Here is a 19,009-nt window from a genome sequence, read left to right on the forward strand (position 1 = left end):
GTTCATTGTCTTCCAATCGAGTCGAGTTGACATTGGAAGCCTGCCACACCCGGACTGTTAAACCAACGCATTAGCACGTCAAAGCCCATTGAGCCAGTATTGGCTTTAGTATTTAGTATTTAGTATATTGTAACGCTTACGGCAGACAGGCACTGTGTAGGAGCCGACGCACCAGAGCAGCGCATCGAGGGAGCGTCTGCATTTATAACTAAGTTTTTAAAATTAGTCAAGCAATACGAAGCATCTCCTTTTACTTAGTGCCTGAGCATACTGCAACGCGTGTGAAGCCCATAAACGATATTAATTTTGGAACTTAAACATACAGTATATGGCTGGTCTCGGTACTTTAAAGAAAACATACACACCAGTATTCCATTTCTCCCTAAACATTTTAAGCATCGAAGTCTTTAACTAACGCAATACCGGAGTCAACAAGCATACTTTTAGAATTTGATTAAAAGGGAATATAATATGGAATCACGTATCTCAAGAATTTAAAGACCAGACAATCGCAAACTCGTTTTCAATAAAATTATTTTATTCATTCAGCAGTTTGTGAGAGGGACATCCAGCAGGGAGAGACACACACACCGGTTTTCATTGACAAAATTGTTTTTTTTCAATTCCTCTTGTCTAACAGGAATGTTTTGTTTGTGGACAGACTGTTAGACAAGAGGAAAAGACCGCCTCCTCCTACGAAGCATTTCGTTGATCCGATCACGAATTCTTTTCCAGTCGTACGCAGCAAGGGTTGAGAATCTCCGATTCACCATCGTACTAATGGTTTCCCGGAGATTGCAAGGCAAGGCACTTTTGCCTCTGGACCCTTCGAAATTTACAGACGTGGTCCACCCCCAGTAAATTTCAAAAGTCACAAGATTTCGAAACACGAGGGCGGCGTAGCGGTCGGCTCTTGCTTTCCCGTCTATGCCGATGCACTGCAAGTACAACCCCCCCTCCATCTCCTGGGTGATGGGTAGCAGTTGGACATCTGGGAGAATTATTCGTCCCACTGGCATCTGTGAATTCCGCTGTGCTTCCTGGGGGGAGATAGCCGGCGGGGACAGCATCAACAGATTCCTGAGCGGTGGTGAACTGAGAGGCCGGGATGGTGTGCTCTGCGGGGGGCAGAACTTCCGCCAGGCATTGCAGCCTGCGCGGCGGGGAGAGGCACTTTTCGGGAGACAGCTGCTCAACTGTTTGACTGCTGGAACTCTAGCCTCCCAATCCTCCCCAGTAATGCATCGTAATGCTCCCGCTGCTGCCGAAATGTCTCCATACAGGTGCTGCTTCTACAGGTTGGCACCCTGGCCAGTGGCCGAGAGCAGAGACCCACGGCCTGTGGCAAAATAACATAATTCATGTAAGAAATAAAGTCACACAGTAGTATTCATCAGTCGCGGAACAGAAGTCAAAATAAACTTTTCTTTTTTTCCGTCTTACCGCTTTCTTTTTTACTGTCCTGGTGGTAGATCGTTTCGCCCGTGCGGTGTTTTCTTGAAGAACAGGCTACGAAGAAATAATTATAATTGAATTTAAAATTCAAAACGGCAAGAATACCTTGTAATATGCGCTGTAATCGCGTATTTCAGATGAAGTCTGCTGTATTTGCTTACCCTTCGCTCTTTGGAAGCTGGGGTGGCAGAAGCACCCCGTCTCTTCCCGTAAAACGCCTTGGTCTCCATACTGTACTATGGTCGCTGTAGTGCAGGTTCGCAGTTTTTTTTTTTGTGATGGGAGCTCACCCAATCCCTTGGTGTCTTTTATGCGTCACACATACTGTATTTCAGCGCCATATATTTCATGGATATTATGGAATATAATGGATGGATATCTTAGTTATCTTTCTAGTTCACAGGTTTGCATGCATAATTTAATTTTGAAAGCCACTGAGACATCAGGTACTACTGTTGTATTTATGAAAAAGAAACAAACAACTGTGCCATCCTACTCCTTAGTTCATACATTTTATTATTCATAAACAGTTAACATTGTTAGCAAAATATTTTGAATTATATTTAACCCTATTTTTTCTTTAGTTTTGTATTTAACTTATTATATGATAGTCAGACTTAATGTATATTTGAACAATGAAAATATATTTTTACAAGATTTTACATTAAGCACTTAAAATTAATATGGTTAATAATAGTAAACTGTAACATGCTGTAACAAGATCGGTTAAACTGCGAAGAAAATGCTTTCAGAGAAAATGTTTCAGGTGTGAAGAACATAGATCTCCAATGCAATTTCAACCAAACCTGTTCCCACACACCCCGCCCCCACTACCATTAGAATATACACAAACATTTTAGCGTTTCATTCTGAGCAGAAGACCCTCACACCTGAAGAGTGCTGGCTGTGACGAATTAAACCGGTTTTACAGGTTTCAATCACAGACCATGTGACATGGGACTCAGTAAACTACAGTAACACCGTATTTGATAACGCTATAAAAACGCTATAAAATAATGTGACTTGGCACAAAACAAGTTTACAGCACAGAACAAAAATAAATGCTGACCATGACTTTAGAAGCATAAATTGGCTTACACTCAATTTAAACACAAGCTGTCTTTAGCCCTCTAAGCTGGTTCATACAGAAATGTAGAGATCCAGGCTCAGAACACACAGCTTCATTAGCGAATACATATGCAGGACAACTAGAGAAGACGTTTTACAGAGGATGGATTTTTAGAAACATCCCATCAGACATCCCATCATATTCACAACGTGAAATCTAGAAAATAATATTACGTAACCAAAATCCGCAATATGGAAACAGAACCTGTGTAATTGTTGATAGATGATGTACTCGTTACATTTTTTCAAGACGAACTACAACATTTAAAAAAAGACTTGTATGTACTTGATATCTCTAATCAATCCACGGGTCCCAGCACAAAACGAAAGTAAAACGCATACCGTTTCGCGCTTCTTATTAGTTGCTCAAAAGTAATTTGACCGTATGAAATGCATAATATAAACCTAGAAACATATACGTGAGCAGTACTTAAGCACTGTAGTATCGGTGTTAAGACATACCTCTCAAATACTGTAAATCAAGTTAAAAATATCTCAAGACCGATTCTGGTCGTAATGAAACCATGCAAGGGAGTTTTTATGTCCGTTGCAGTTCTTTTGCAACATGAATATAATTATATTGTTATTAATTTCTTGAGATACGCGATTCCATATTATATTCCCTTTTAATCAAATTCTAAAAGTATGCTTGTTGACTCCGGTATCACGTTAGTTAAAGACTTCGATGCTTACAATGTTTAGGGAGAAATGGAATACCGGTGTGTATTTTTTTCTTTAAAGTACCGAGACCAGCCATATACTGTATGTTTATGTTAAGATTTCCCTTCAGTGGTAAAATTATATATGAATATTCAATACTTAAACGGGCACAGTTAAGACATTAAATATACATATACATATTGTATACAGTACAGTTTGCATACGGTAATATGTTTATGTTACGCGATTAAAAAATAAATAAATAAAACTGGAAGGTCCAGCACCACCATTATGTTTATATGGTTGTTTTTGTTGGTTGGTTGTTATTATGGTTATTAATAATACGATCTATAGTTGAAATCTGAGCCTAAATAAAAAGAAAAAGCAAGTGATTAGGTTTATGAGAAATCTAATTACTTATTCGTTTAAAACGCTATATAAAATAAAGTTTATTATTAATTTGCTGGACAGAGCGGTGAACATTATTATGCATAAGACAAAGATAACGATCCTGATCAGTTTAGAAATCTGTGTACGCTGTAAGGTTTTTACTTCTTAAACTTTTAAAATACACGTTTTGAATAGAAAGAAATCCTCTTCCTGGTACAGTTTGTATAGCAAACCAGCACGTCTTTTTTCTCCAATCAGAGGGGTGTCAGATAGTGTCAGCCAATCACCATTCTGCGTTGGGTAGCAACGGGTGACTGTTCTCAGGCGGAAGATGTAAACAGCTTAATGTTCGTGTTAAATAATTTTTTTTAATTCAATTAAACGGGCACAGTTAAGACATTAAATATACATATACATACTGTATACAGTACAGTTTGCATACGGTAATATGTTTATGTTACGCGATTAAAAAATAAATAAATAAAAATGAAAAGTCCAGCAAAAGCTGGATTCGAACACACAACCTGCCAGCTGGTAGTCACGCACCTAGACCAGTAGGCTACAAGACAGCTTGCGTGATCAGGCAGGCGAAACAGCCCTACACAGCCCTGTCGCAGTACACGGATATAATCATACCGTTATTAAATTCTTTAGATACGCGATTCCATATTATATTCCCTTTTAATCAAATTCTAAAAGTATGCTTGTTGACTCCGGTATCACGTTAGTTAAAGACTTCGAAGCTTACAATGTTTAGGGAGAAATGGAATACCGGTGTGTATTTTTCCTTGTGATATTTTAAGCTCTAGTTGAATGATAGGTGTCGCATTTTAAATCATTTTCGTAGCTAGAAATTATGAAACGCCCTGTTAAAAGCAAGGAAGTTTTTATGCCCGTTGAAGTAAAACAAAATGCCTGACAAAGTATGGCTTGGACAGATTCCAAGTGCTTGTACAAATGTGCTAAAGAAATTATACTTTGAGTATACAGCTTGTCCAAAGTCATCCATTATTAATACTATTAGTAATATCTTCAGTAAAGGCTTTGATGCATAAATATTTCTGATAAAGGTAGGTTGTGTACTTTTGTCCAACTGAGCAATCTTGCTTTCATAAAATATACCAACATTTTAATGACTGATGATTAACATGCTGTAATACACAGTTCAAAATTAAAGGCTCAAATGCTGTACATGAGAGGTTAAGCTCCCCCTGGCAGTTTTACAAGGCGACGCCGGATAGTTAGTCACGTGACACACGTGAAATGCGTGATACCGCGTGATACCGCGACACGCCCACCGGGGTATGCCGCGAAATACCTCACCCATTTTGAATGGCTGCATCTGTACGTATATGGTTAGAGGTCTATTATATGGATAACTTTAGAGGTCTATTATACGTATATGGGTAGAGGTCTATTATACGGATAACTTTAGAGGTCTATTATATGTATATGGTTAGAGGTCTATTATACGGATAACTTTAGAGGTCTATTATACGTATATGGGTAGAGGTCTATTATACATCAAAGATAGGTTTTACAGGTGTAGAAACTAGTAAATCAACCCAATGATTTGGTTTAGAAATTTATTCTGAAAATACACATTCACACCTGAAAAATATGTATTTCAAATTATACATTGTATACAATCAATCAACAATCAACATATGGGCAATAATCATAAAAAACACAACTAGTCTTAAACTTCAGCTACAAATTCTGGTAACATGGCAATATACAGTATAGTAATGACAAACACAAACTAATTACATTAACACACTAACTCTAAACCACATTTTGATTCAAATATACTTTTTAAAATGTACGACTTCTATATTTCCAAGAAAAAAAATATTACAATGGAAGTTAAGACGATTTTTGTCCACTATATGCAAACCCTGTCTAATTGTCCTAACAGTTAGAACCAAAAACCTATTATTCTCAGTGTCCAGATCTCCTGGGCCCCTACCTTACATATGCATTCTTCAAGTAACACATTGTGTGCTCCTTTATTTCTTTTTCTGTTGATGTAGGGTGGGACTTCAGCACCGCAGCTAGGAGAAAATTATATAATATTAGTTCCCAAATAAATGATGATTAATATCTTCTTTAGTATAATCTAAAAAATGAACGGTTTACTAAGCTCAAAGCTGAAATAAATGTATAAAATTTGGCTTGCATCATAGCAGTTGAGCAATAAAGTCTGTCCTAATTAAAGAGTACCCAAAGTTTGAAAGTACAACATAGAATAAGAATAGAGAAACGGCAAAAAGATTTTGTGTCATCTTCCCCATTCACACTATTTTTATGTGCCATTTTTTGCTTATTCACGTACTATTTTAATAAAAATAATATTAGGAAAGATCTGTATGTATTCAGATAGTATTATTATTATTATTCATACTTACTCGTCAAAAGAGGATTGCTGAGATATTTGCGGATAAATACTTCTATGTTTGAAAAACGTGTCCAAAATGGTAACCAACGAATACTTGCAATGCATTGTGGTATATAACAGGAAAATATGCTGGGTTAGATATTTTCTCAACGTATGCGTTTATTAATGTTGTCGATATTATGGTTGAAATTTAACATTGATAATACATTGCGGCTATGTGCCCCCTGTTATGTGCTGATGTGCAATTTTAACGCATATAATGACATTATGGAATAGGATGGGGACAGGCCTGGCATCACGGGGGGAGGGAGGAGTGTCGCCCCTTCAGTTTTGGGCAAAAAGATTTACCTAACTTAATTTGCGCCCTAAAAAAATAGTTGTACTTTGTCAATGGTCAGACAACACTAACAGTCACTCAGACTGTTTGATGTGCAGGAGGGCTATCCATCCAGGAACTGCACATATCAGTGTCTATATTGAGTGTCAACATTACGATCCTGTTTGCTCAGGTGGACCGATTCCTTGCAGTAGTTTATCATTATACTTAAAATCGTTACATAACTAGGACTAGTTATAGCAGTCTGTGCTTTCTGTTGGTTTTACAACATTTTTTTCTTTACGATTCAGAACCTCCGTGTAGCTGCAAAAATGAACGCTTATGGTACTTTTCGCTCCAGGCAATACAAACCACGAGAGTGACGAGAAATGTGAAACTGAACTTCATCGCAAAAACCAGATTGCTAGTCGTTATCTTCTATCATGAAGCACTAATCAATGGCATAGCTGCGAGATTTCATTTGGGTAGCTGCACCGAACAGCTCCGTTTCAACCGCAATATCACCCCCCCTCAGAATTTCAGACACCCCCCTACAGATTTTTCCCTTGGCACCGCGCACTGATGGGGGACTACTAGGAGTATACGGCACTCTGCACAGTGTACGAAGTAAATTACAGCACTCTGCATAGTGTACGAAGTAAATTATTTTTGCAGTAATTAATTTATTATATTTATTACTATATTTATTATACACGTGTAAATTAATTACTGCGAAAATAATTTACTTCGTACACTGTGCAGAGTGCCGTATACTCCTAGTTGCGGCACACACGATACATACAGTAAAAAGCCTCAGGCACTGTGTTAGATGTGTTTTCGACGTTATATATGCATTTATTAATGTCGTTGATTTTACAGTTGCAATTCGACGTTGATTATACGTTGCGGCGACGTATATATACGTATAGTCGTATTTTCGCCGTGAATATACATATATTCGACGAATCAATGCCCACTGGGACAGACCTGGTAGGCTTATTAAAATACTCAGAAAACCATGAGCCCATTTGAAATTATTTTAATACATTTTGTAGTGAGTTGTCTTTGAAGTTAAATGTTTTGAAAAGAAAGGAACGTTTAAGGAAAAATGCAGCACCCCTCGAACCTACTGTATTTATGGTCAGATTGTAGAAACTGTCAACAATTACTTAGGACTGGACTCATAAGACGCAAAACTAAGATGTGACAAATGATGTGAGACTCTAAAAAAGGCCAGCAGAGACTCTTTTTTATTAGGAACTTAATCTATTTCATGATCGATAGAACTATTTTCACACTTTTCTGTAAGTGTGCATTAAAAGTGTATTAACATACTATCTCACTTGTTGGCTTGGCAACATCAGTTTTATTAAATAGGATGGGAAAATTTGTGAAAACAATTAAATTGTCATGGTAAAAACAGAAAGGATGGCTACCTTTTACTTTCTTTACTTGAGTACCGATAAGAGTTGATACTTCTGTACTTTTACTTGAAAAGTTTTCTCGAATAGAAACTATTTCTTTTAAAGAATTGCTTATTTTTAAAAGTAACAGTACTTTTACTCAAGTAACACATTTGAGTACTTTTTTACACCCCTGACTAGAGGCTCCTGAGCTCTTTGTTCTCTCATAGAGCTTTGGTAAAAAGAGCACTCAGGCACACTGGGTTAATCAAATATTTATAAATAACAACAATACACCTAAACAACACACAACATAAACAACATAACTACATACAAGTTAGGCTACTTACAAACAAGGCGACTCGAAGGCCTACTTCCTGACCAACATGAAAACCCAGACTGCTACTAAGTATTCAAATCCTATATAATGCCTTCAAATGCCAACAGAAGATATAGAGCTGCCTTCTAAGCTAAACAGAATCTATTCAGTAGTTAAATCTCTCTAGAAATTGGGATGCTACGATGTGAACGGGAATAGTAGTAGTCTCTCTCTTCTAAACATGCATCCTCCAAGCAGTACAGTTTGATTTTAACCTAGGGACTCTCTATACAGGAATCAGAGTTTTCTAAAAACAACTGAATGGCAAGCTGTCTTAACAAGGTTCAAATATATATCTTGAATCTGGTCTTAAGGGGTGGTCAAAACAATTTCCCCCTTTCCCCTTTCCCCTTTCCCCTTTCCCCTGCTGTCTTTCTTGCTCCCCCTCCCTCCCTGTCTGTCTGCCTGCCTGCCTTTTTATGCTGTGTTCTGTTAATGGCACTTAATCATTAACCCAGAACTTAATTGACCAAGCTAAACCAGAGGATTTCTTTGATCAGTGTGTCAGTAAAACTTAAAGTCAGTACAACCCTAGTTCCTTTCTTGTCTCAAAGCTCCCTGAAAACTATAGCCAGGTGTTAATTATTGTGTCTAGATTCGTATGACACTTCAAAAACCACTTTTAATAACCATAACAGTACTTAATATGAGATATGGGAATATAAATTATTACTCATTACCACTGCTGATTTCGAAATGCTTAAAAGGAGGTCTGATGAACTTCTACATCTTCATTGTGTAGTGTAAATAAACTAAAGCTAGCAGCCATGGACAACTGTTTTAGGGCTCATCAGCATGACATACAGTAGCTACTGTATAACAGACTTTATCAAATGAAAGGTGATCCTTGTATGAAACCTACTATATACAGGGGTGGTAGAAAGTATGTGAACCGTTTAGAATTTTCTGAATTTCTGCATAAATTTGACCTAAAATGTAATCAGAGCTTCATCTAAGTCATAAAAATATATAAAGAAAATCTAATAAAACAAATAACACACAGTAGAATATACTTTATCATTCATTCATTCAGTTAAGAGTCAGGAGTCTCAATCAATGGGATGACAATTAGATGTGAGTTTGGGTGGCCCTGCCCTATCTTCACTACCAAACTCTGGTCTTTGCTTTCCAAAATCCTCTTTTCCAGCCTGATGAACACTGACAACTCTTTTTCTGGGGTCCTCAGAAATCTCCTTTGATCGAGACATGGCATGCACTCACAAACATGTGTGGTGAAGACCAGAGTTTTGTAGGGAAGATTCAGGTTTATGTTTTTTAAATAGGGCAGGGCCACCCAAACTCACACCTGATTGTCATCCCATTGATTGACACTCCTGACTCTAATTATCCCCTTAACTGAATGAATGAAATGAATGAAAAAGTATATCCTTTTCTGTGTTATTTGTTTTATTGGGTTCTTTTTATCTATTTTTATGACTTAGATGAAGATCTGATCAGAAATTCAGAAAATTCTAAAGGGTTCACAAACTTTCTAGCACCACTGTACATAAATATCAAAGTTTTCTCATATTATTATAAAAAAATATCAATGATCAATTTTCTATCAACCGAGGTAGTATAGAATGTAAATAAAGAATCTATATATACAGAATTGTTTACTACAACTAATGTACAGTATACCATTGCCTATCTTTGTCACTTCTGAATATTCATGCAAACTCTAAACAATTTATAGTATGTTGGTGGTTCAAACAATATCTATTAAACTTCATCCATCTCTGTAATTAAAAAGGATTTGTAGACGATAACTTCATTTACCCTGCTTCCCAAAACTTGTAGCAGACGAAGAAGCTCATGGTCTAGTACATTAACAATCTTCATTGTTATTTCATTTTTTTAGCATATATTTGTCCTTTATCAGTGTGCTCAGTACTTCAGTTCTTAAAACTAATGCATGGTTTACTGTCATTTTCACCTCAGAGATAAGATGCCCCAAATGAATGTTAGCTAATCATACAAGAGAACTGTACACATTTCAATTTAAAAGATTGTATTGTTTTCTATCCATTCCATTGGCTTTCATTCAGTAAGCCTTTTATTCCTGGCAGAGGTTTTTGGAACCTGGAGCTTATTCCAGACACATGGGGCACAAAGTAGGACTACATTCGGAATCTGGAGTACTGGAAAAAACCCTTGTGACCCTAGGAAGACTATGTATTCTCCACACAGAAGGTGCCACATTCTGAAATCAAACCCAGGACTAACAGACTAACAATCGCTATACCACTGTGCCACTGTGATTATTGTATCATAATCTAACTAATTATAATGTTAATTGCAATTGTTTTTTATGACTTTGTAAATAATGCAATCGTTTGAAAAATATAGATTGTTAACTAACAAGGTACCGTATGTCTACAACTGTTTTGGGGTTGAATAAGATTCAGTTCAGCTAAAAACCTGAAGTCAGTACATCACTGCAGTGTTGATCTGAGGGGATGTTTTTCTTGTTTCCTGTGTATTTGACATGTGCAGTGCTACATGCCAAGTTATACTGTACAGTCTCGAGGCAGTGTATCACTTGCTTAATCCCTGGGGACCATGATTCTTTCTATGTCATTTCTTATGATGAGTGAGTATTACATGTTTCTTTATCTGATGCTATTGTCCAATGTGAATTACAAAGTACAAGTTTACACAGCATAAGCTTTACATCATTTGTACAGAAAAAGTCTAGCATTCAATCAAATTCAATATGCAGTGCAGAATACCAGAATCAAGTACCACAAATATGTTTATATAGTATAACCAATATATTTTAATAGCACAGAAGAACAGTGCAACAGTTAAATATTAAAATTAAAATTCAATCACTGTTTTGTTCTTCCATTTATGAATAATAATTTATTGATTCAGTTCTGAAATTGAAATATGACTATCAACATTTTTTCTGTACAGTCATGTTTGGGCTTGAAGTGAGACAAAGTTACTCAGGTATGTTTATTTCATTCTGTATTATACTGTATACACAGATATATTAGATAAGATATAAGATATTAGTCTATAGTTTGACTACAATAATCAAAATCCTGAGCAATCAGTAAGAATTGAAAATCTATCGTAATTTAAGAATTCCTACCTGATTGTATTATTAATGTATTTATAATGCAAATACACATTCAAATATAAATATATTACAACCAGTAAATGTATTTTAAATTATTTAGATATATTTTATTTTTCTTAATAAAATGTGTTAATTTTTTGACAGGTTGATTTTATTAAAGGATTACGCAAAATGTCTCATTTTCTGTTATTAATAATAAAAGTCCAAATGCAAATCTAATTTGAGGTAACATGGGTACAGAAACCAGAATATTGGAAAATGATTTCTTTAAGGGAATTAATAACATTAATATCAACACTTACAAGGAGGATACGATTTCTCAAATGAAACAAACGATTGATCACAACCTCCATAATCGCAGTTATATGACTCTTTCTCTTGATCCTCTGTACCTAATTAAAACATTTTTGAAGATTTTTCTCAAAATATAAATGAGAAGCTACTCTTTTGTTTTACACAGATCCATGGGGAAAGCCTGTTCTTGACGTTCAACCAGTATACATTAATCTGGAAGACTCTGTCCATGTCCGATGTGAGGCTGAGAGAGGAACATCCTGTGACTTCTATATTGATCAGAATGCAGCTCCTTTTAGATCTGAGCCATTCAGCGAAAAGTATAAAGTCTGTGTACTCAATCTTTCTGGGAAGGAGCTGCTGGGAGAGAGAGGTATTGGGACCAGCGCTGAAGTTTTTTTGAGTTGTGCTGTTCAGCTAGTCACAGAGGGGCAAACAATTACTTCACAGTGCAGTGAGTGGATCAGGCTCAAGGTGGATGGTAAGAATCCATGCAATTTAATTTATCAGATTATGTAGTAAATAACAATTCAAATTGTTGTAATTTATTTAAATAATTTACAACTGTGAAAGTACTCTGTGACAACTTGTTGTAAAGGACACTATAAAAAATACAACTGGAATTAGATTGAAGTTAAACACTGTGGTAGATTAATTAAGTGCTACTGTAGCTTTCTTTCCGAAGGGACAAGAGCTCACAGAATCTTTCCAATTGAAAGTGTTTTCCTAATTTCACTTTATTCTTCATTTCATACATTTTTCACCGACAATGCCACTTTCACACAAGATGAAATAGATCCATAACTTTTCCGCTCTTTTTACTCAATAATATTATGAACTTACTAAAGTGAAATGAATCAAGCTAAATTATTTTTAATGGGGCATTTTTTGTGTTACTCCTTCTCTATTCCACGCATCTATATTTGTTAGTAACATTAGACCAACCAATGCATCACATAAAACTTAATCAGCAAGATAATAATCTATATAAAGCAGAACATGTTTTGAATTGATTATTCTTAAAATTTAATTATTAGTATGCTCTATAGATTTTTGGCCCATGGATTAGAATTGTAATAAACAGATTCTGAACAGCTGCTCAATGATTGTGATTAACTGCTCTATTCTCACAGATATTTATTGTAAAGCCCTTTCAAATCAGTGAAATATTTGTGGTCTAAAATTGCTTTTAATTGCAATTTAGTTTTCTCCTCTTTTTCCCAATTCTGACCTTTCCCCTTTCAAACAAGAGCTAGCATTAATGAGTGGATTCTGGTTTTATTTCAACAGTCCAGTTTGGAAGTCTTCGTATTGATATGGATCTGAAACGTATCAACACAGACCAGAATGCTACTATTCGCTGTGAAGCTGAGAGAGGAACACGTTGCCATTTCTACACTGATAAGAGTAAAGCTCCTTTCAGATCAGTGCCATTCAGGGAGCAGTATAAAGTCTGTTCCCTCACTGTGTCTGGGAAGGAGCTGCTGGGACAGAGAGGGGCTGGGATCAGAACTGATGTTGTTCTGAGCTGTGCTGTTGAATTAGTTACACTGGGACAGACATCAACTTCACAACGCAGTGAGAGCATCACAGTTGAGGTGGAAGGTAAGAACCAGGGTTTTTTTTTCCTTCTTTAATATTAATTTACAAAAACAAACATTCAACCCATAATTTCTGAAAATGTCAACATCATTTCATAAATACCATATATACCATACTATAATCTACCAAGCTAGATGGTATATATAGAGAGAGATTTTGTACTTTAAGGTGCATACATTTTGTTTAGGAACTTCTGGAATATGCTATAATCCTGTAATTATTACAAGATTTCCCTGAAGAGGAGACAACACCATTTATTTCTCCCATGCCCCATTGTTATATACTGTATAAAAGATTTTTCGGAGGTACTGGCATTTTATATTTTTCTGATTCCTTTTACTATATAATAATCTATACATTAATTTATGCCTATAATCTTTTATCTTCATTTTCCCAACAAATAATTACGATTTGGGTTTATCCTGTCTCTATTGGATGGAGTCCAGATTGATATCTGTTTTTTTGCTAGCACTATAGTATTGTCCTAAAAGAACAGACATACTGTAAAACAAGTAGACTAACCATATAACAAATTTCTCAGGTTTGGAGAATAATGTGATGCCTGCAACAGCAACCATCAGTGCTTGTAAGTATTGCCGTGAGCCTGAATTGGATGAAGCAGATAAAAAATGGATGGATGGGTATTTAGCAATACATTTTGTAGATTTGATCTGGATATTCATTTGTTTGACAATAAAATCTGGTCACCCAGAAACCCCAGACTGCTACTAAGCACTAAACTCTTAATATGCCTACAGAGGCCACACAAGAGATGAGCTGCCTTCTAACTAAATACAAAGCAACCTGCAGTTAAATCTCTCTCTCTGCACCCTGGATGCACAAAATAAATGGGAGCCTACAGTATATCCCTATCCATAAAATGCATCCTAATCAGGAAAGACATTTCTAACTGAGATATCTTCTACCCAGGAATCCCAAGTTCCCTTAAAACATAAGCAAGCTCTCTCTAACAAGGATCGAATACTTAGCTCCAGTCAGGTTTGATTTGGATGATCATGAAGTAGGAGCTCTCGCCTGACGCAAGCTTCAAGTCCCCACTCCTCTGGATTCCTCTGATTCTCCCTGCTCTCCTTGTTTGTTCCTTCTTCCTCCCTTCCTTTTTTCACTCTTTCCTGCCTCTCTTAAGGTTAACATATACTGTGTCTTTCTGCCCTGCTCCATTGTAATCATTAATCCACAATTTGCCTAGCCATAATACTGCAAATGTAACGAACAGTTCTTTCCGGACCCTATGCGGACGACACAGTCCGACGAAGTGGGGAAACACTAGGGAAACGTCATGCAGGAAAACAGGGCTGAAGACAGGGGGGCGTGTCCAAGGTGCGCTGGTGCACGGGGGAGGTGTGGCCGAGGCGAACAATCCGAGAGTAATCCATAGAGTATCCAAAAACACACGAGAAAGTCCAAAACCAGGAGATCCATCAGAGGAAAGAATTAAAAACCACGAAGGCCGGGTCGGAACCGGCGGAGGGGAACAGGAACGGGAACGGAGGTTAAAACCTTAACGGGACCAGGCGCTTCCTGGTCCCGGACTCGCACGATATGGAAATCAGATGCAGAGCCCGGAAGAGCGTCAGCGCCTGGCTTATAAGGTGGGCAGGGAATAGGGCGCAGGTGCATGGAATGAAGTCTTTAGTGAAAGGGCTGGAGCACCCTTAAGGAGGGGGGACTATAGTCGTGACAGTACGCCCCTCCTTTTCAGGGCGGCTCCGAAGCCCTAAGAAAAAAAAGGGAGAGAAAAAAAACGATGGAATCCAGGCTGCCAGGGTGCCGTCCGCGGGGTCCAGGTGTAGGCTCTGCATTCTGTAACGAACAGTTCTTTCCGGACCCTATGCGGACGACACAGTCCGACGAAGTGGGGAAACACTAGGGAAACGTCATGCAGGAAAACAGGGCTGAAGACAGGGGGGCGTGTCCAAGGTGCGCTGGTGCACGGGGGAGGTGTGGCCGAGGCGAACAATCCGAGAGTAATCCATAGAGTATCCAAAAACACACGAGAAAGTCCAAAACCAGGAGATCCATCAGAGGAAAGAATTAAAAACCACGAAGGCCGGGTCGGAACCGGCGGAGGGGAACAGGAACGGGAACGGAGGTTAAAACCTTAACGGGACCAGGCGCTTCCTGGTCCCGGACTCGCACGATATGGAAATCAGATGCAGAGCCCGGAAGAGCGTCAGCGCCTGGCTTATAAGGTGGGCAGGGAATAGGGCGCAGGTGCATGGAATGAAGTCTTTAGTGAAAGGGCTGGAGCACCCTTAAGGAGGGGGGACTATAGTCGTGACAGCAAACTTTACTTTTGTTTCTGCTCAAGGGACCCCCCCCCCCAGACCTCAGCAAACATCCTTTCTGCTTTGAAGTTAGAAGTGTTTACTACTCCCAGTGTCAACAACTTGATCTAAAATCTAAGAGACATTTCTCATTTCACCCAAAGCTGTAACAATACCATTTTACTATTATAGTATATAAAAAATAAATCAGTAAATTTTACAACTTGAATTTGAGTTTCATAGTGTATTATTTTTTAAATGTATTTGCTTTATTTTTTTTCTAATTTTAACACCACAATCTCTTGGTAGCTGGAGCATGAGGCATTGGAAATGCTGGCTGTAAAGTCAGAAGTTAAATACAGTACATTTACTGTACTTGTGATTAATAATCTCAATACCTTTTTTGAGCTCTAGACTACCTATTGTTATCATGTGTCAGTGAATCTGTTCTCTAAATAGGAAAATTTAGAATGCAGAGTAAGGTGTATCCTTCAGAATTTTTGTGTTAAATAAGTATTTTATTTCTTACTTGTAAGCCTTTGTTGGGAGAAATTCAGTTTTGCTGAAGTAAATTTGGTTACTCGGGTATAAAATACTTTGTTGAATCTCTCTTTCAATTTTCTTATACAGTACACTCTTTTTATGAATAAGGAATGCTATCCACATTTCAATATTGTTTATTTTGTTCTAGTCTGAATTGTAGTTTTCTTTTATTATACCAATATTGAGTTCTCACACTCTCACGCTTGGCTGTAGCGTTTATATATCAGATTATGTCATACATCAGTAAAATTTCCCACTATGATATGCACGCAGAGCTTTTTTATAAATTCACCTATAAAAATGTATCTAATGTTTATTGATGTACTGTATGTACATACAATGCTTGCAAAATGCTGTGAAAGCTTACTTTTAAACCACCCAATTACAATTTCAATTTACATGTTTAGGGGGTTCAATTTTTAAATTGATAAGAATTTCAGTAAAAGTAATTTTGAGAGATAAGGTATTACAGTACCTCACAGACTAGTAAGTACAGTATGTCATCAACTGATGATATACTGTATTTCCTCAAAACATCTTTAATTTTGTAGTCATTAAGGATTAAAGTATTAATTTTAGAAGACATTTAAACCTTGTCTGCAACATTAAAATGTATTTTTAGTGTTTTGTACACTACAGGTCAACCTTCATATTGTGTACGGAAAGGCTTTATAAAAACCAAATGTAACCAAGATACATTTTGAAGACTCAATCCTCACAAACTCAATCATCTGCAGAAATCCCATAAAACAAATTGGGAATTTAAATCCCTCACATTAGAATACAGGCATCAAATCTAGGTGAATTTCTTTGGAACTCAAAGTTAGAAGAGTCTATGGAAACTGGAAAGGTTCTCAGCCAGACATTTCAGTAGTTGAAAGGTGAATTAGAAAGATGTTAGTGTGACATTTTTTATCTCTTTATGAACTTTGTGCTCCCAGAAGGCAGATAGTAGTGAGCAGTTATAGAGTTTCCCTAACCTACAAATATAGATAATGATGAATCTTTTGGAGAAAGGATGCTCTATTCAAGGAATCATCTATATTGTAGCTACAGTACCAATAGCACATATCCTCTTCTTAATGAAAAAATCATGAGTCAGATGTCAGTCTTGGAACAGATGTACAGTGGCAATGCATAAAGGAGGGATGGACAGCTGCCACTGAAAAACAGAGCTTATTGGGAGATTTTAAAAATATCAAATCAAAAGGGAGTAAAATAATATTGTACGTTAACTGAACAAATTTCAATGTATTTCCTTTTTATTTAAGATTCCAAGTCAAACATCCCTATAATTGAGCCAACTGGACCTGGTACGTATGCATTCTTCATAAAGAGGTTTAAGTGAGCATTTTTTCTCAGTAAAATGGGAGGTCACAAACCTGTGGTATTTAATGGGTCCCAGCTCCCTGACAGAAAATCCTTATTTTATAGAAGCTCAATTTAGGATTTGTTCTTCCAGTTTACTTTCAATTATTTAAGTGTAACATTAAGCAATCCACTTATCTGTACTCTCCTAGAGAATGACAGAAAACAGAAAAAAACTTATTGAAGTCAATGAAATTTAAATCTTCTGAAATGTATTTTTATATGTACTGCATGTACAATATAAAGTACAATTGGAGATTTATACATAGGACAGCTTTTTTTTCAATTTTGATGTTTTATGTATGATTTGATTCTGTTTTTTTTTAAATCAATCGCACCTTTTCATGTCTACAGGACAACATCCTAAAACTTTCATCTGGGTAGCAGCTGTAGAATTAGTTTCCCTGATGGCAACAGCAGTCTTGAGCTGTCTTTACTTCAAGCACAGTGAGTATGCCTTTCTTAAATTAGCAGTTGCAAGGTTTTCTCACACTCACAGTGGTCAGCTTTTAAGATCACATGGCCTCAACTATCACTTCTGTGCTGATGATACTCAAATCTACATCCATGCCAAACCTGACACTGATGTACTGTAGCTAATTGCACCTCTGACATAAAAACATGGATGACTCACAATTTACTTAATCTAAACTGTGACAAGATTGAAGTCATGATTATTGGCACTCCCCATTAACTTTGTAAAGCCAATGCTGTAATCCTATCTGCGGATGGTACTGAACTTGAGCTTCACTCTTAATTGAAAAATGTGGGGTGATATTTGATTCAGGCTAACCCACATGTGCAGCATATTGTCAAAACCATTTTTTCACCTCAGAAATTTTGCCAGGCCATGTCCTATGCTATCACTAATTGTGGATGACAAGCTGATCAACACATTTGTCTTCTCCCAAATTGACTACTGTAATGCTCTACTCGCTGGGGTTCCTAAATACAAACTCCAGTACTATATATCCAAAATTTGGCAGCCAGAGTCCTCACCAGGTCAAGTGATCACATTACTGCTATCCTGGGGTCCTTACACTGGCTTCCTGTCAGGTTTCGTGTTGACTTCAAAATCCTCATGCTCACCTATAAGGCTCTGCATGGCCTGGCAACTGGTTCTGTTATATACCCCTTTGCTCCTTCTGTATGCAGTATCCCCATCTACTGTCTTCTCTCATTGTGTATTTTCATTGTGCATATCTTGTGTATTTTTCTGTTGTTGTTGTCATTCTGTAAAACAGTTTGAGAAACCACCTTTAAAGGAACATTATTCTTATTACTTCTACTACTACTACTACTGCTGCTGCTGCTACTACTACTACTACTACTACTACTACTACTACTACTACTACTACTACTACTACTACTACTACTACTACTACTACTACCTACTAACCTGGCTTTCTCTTTCAGAAGTTATAAAACAGGACAGTGAAAGGTTAGTCAGCATTTCCTATTCTCTGGCTTTTTCAGTGGCGAAAATGCTGTATGTTTTTATTCCAAATAATACTAGGTGAATTCTTATTTAAAAAGTATCTCATTATTGTGAATAGTAATTGTGAGACTCAGACTCAGAATCACTAGTCACTAGGTACTGTTATTAGAATTCCCTTAGTGGCAACACATAATTGTCTCAAAGTTGGGGATGGTGTGTGCTGGTAAGGACATTACTGACTCTCAGCTTAGCAGTGATT

General features: G+C 37.0%; 1 protein-coding gene across 1 annotated transcript in view; it reads left to right on the top strand.

Annotated features, from left to right (window-relative positions):
* Positions 1-19,009, top strand: part of LOC148674503 (uncharacterized) — a 30,746-nt gene that overhangs the window by 10,248 nt on the left and 1,489 nt on the right. Inside the window, exons 1-8 of the mRNA XM_088624644.1 lie at positions 10,574-10,722; positions 11,049-11,084; positions 11,678-11,992; positions 12,802-13,116; positions 13,655-13,699; positions 17,216-17,257; positions 17,667-17,759; positions 18,729-18,753. Coding sequence (XP_088480770.1) covers positions 10,692-10,722; positions 11,049-11,084; positions 11,678-11,992; positions 12,802-13,116; positions 13,655-13,699; positions 17,216-17,257; positions 17,667-17,759; positions 18,729-18,753 — 902 coding nt within the window. The 5' untranslated portion in view covers positions 10,574-10,691. Of the gene's footprint in view, positions 10,723-11,048; positions 11,085-11,677; positions 11,993-12,801; positions 13,117-13,654; positions 13,700-17,215; positions 17,258-17,666; positions 17,760-18,728; positions 18,754-19,009 lie in introns of the transcript that reaches the window.

Source organism: Lepisosteus platostomus, chromosome 3, assembly GCF_059453375.1.
Source record: "Lepisosteus platostomus isolate fLepPlt1 chromosome 3, fLepPlt1.hap1, whole genome shotgun sequence".
Taxonomy (NCBI): domain Eukaryota; kingdom Metazoa; phylum Chordata; class Actinopteri; order Semionotiformes; family Lepisosteidae; genus Lepisosteus; species Lepisosteus platostomus.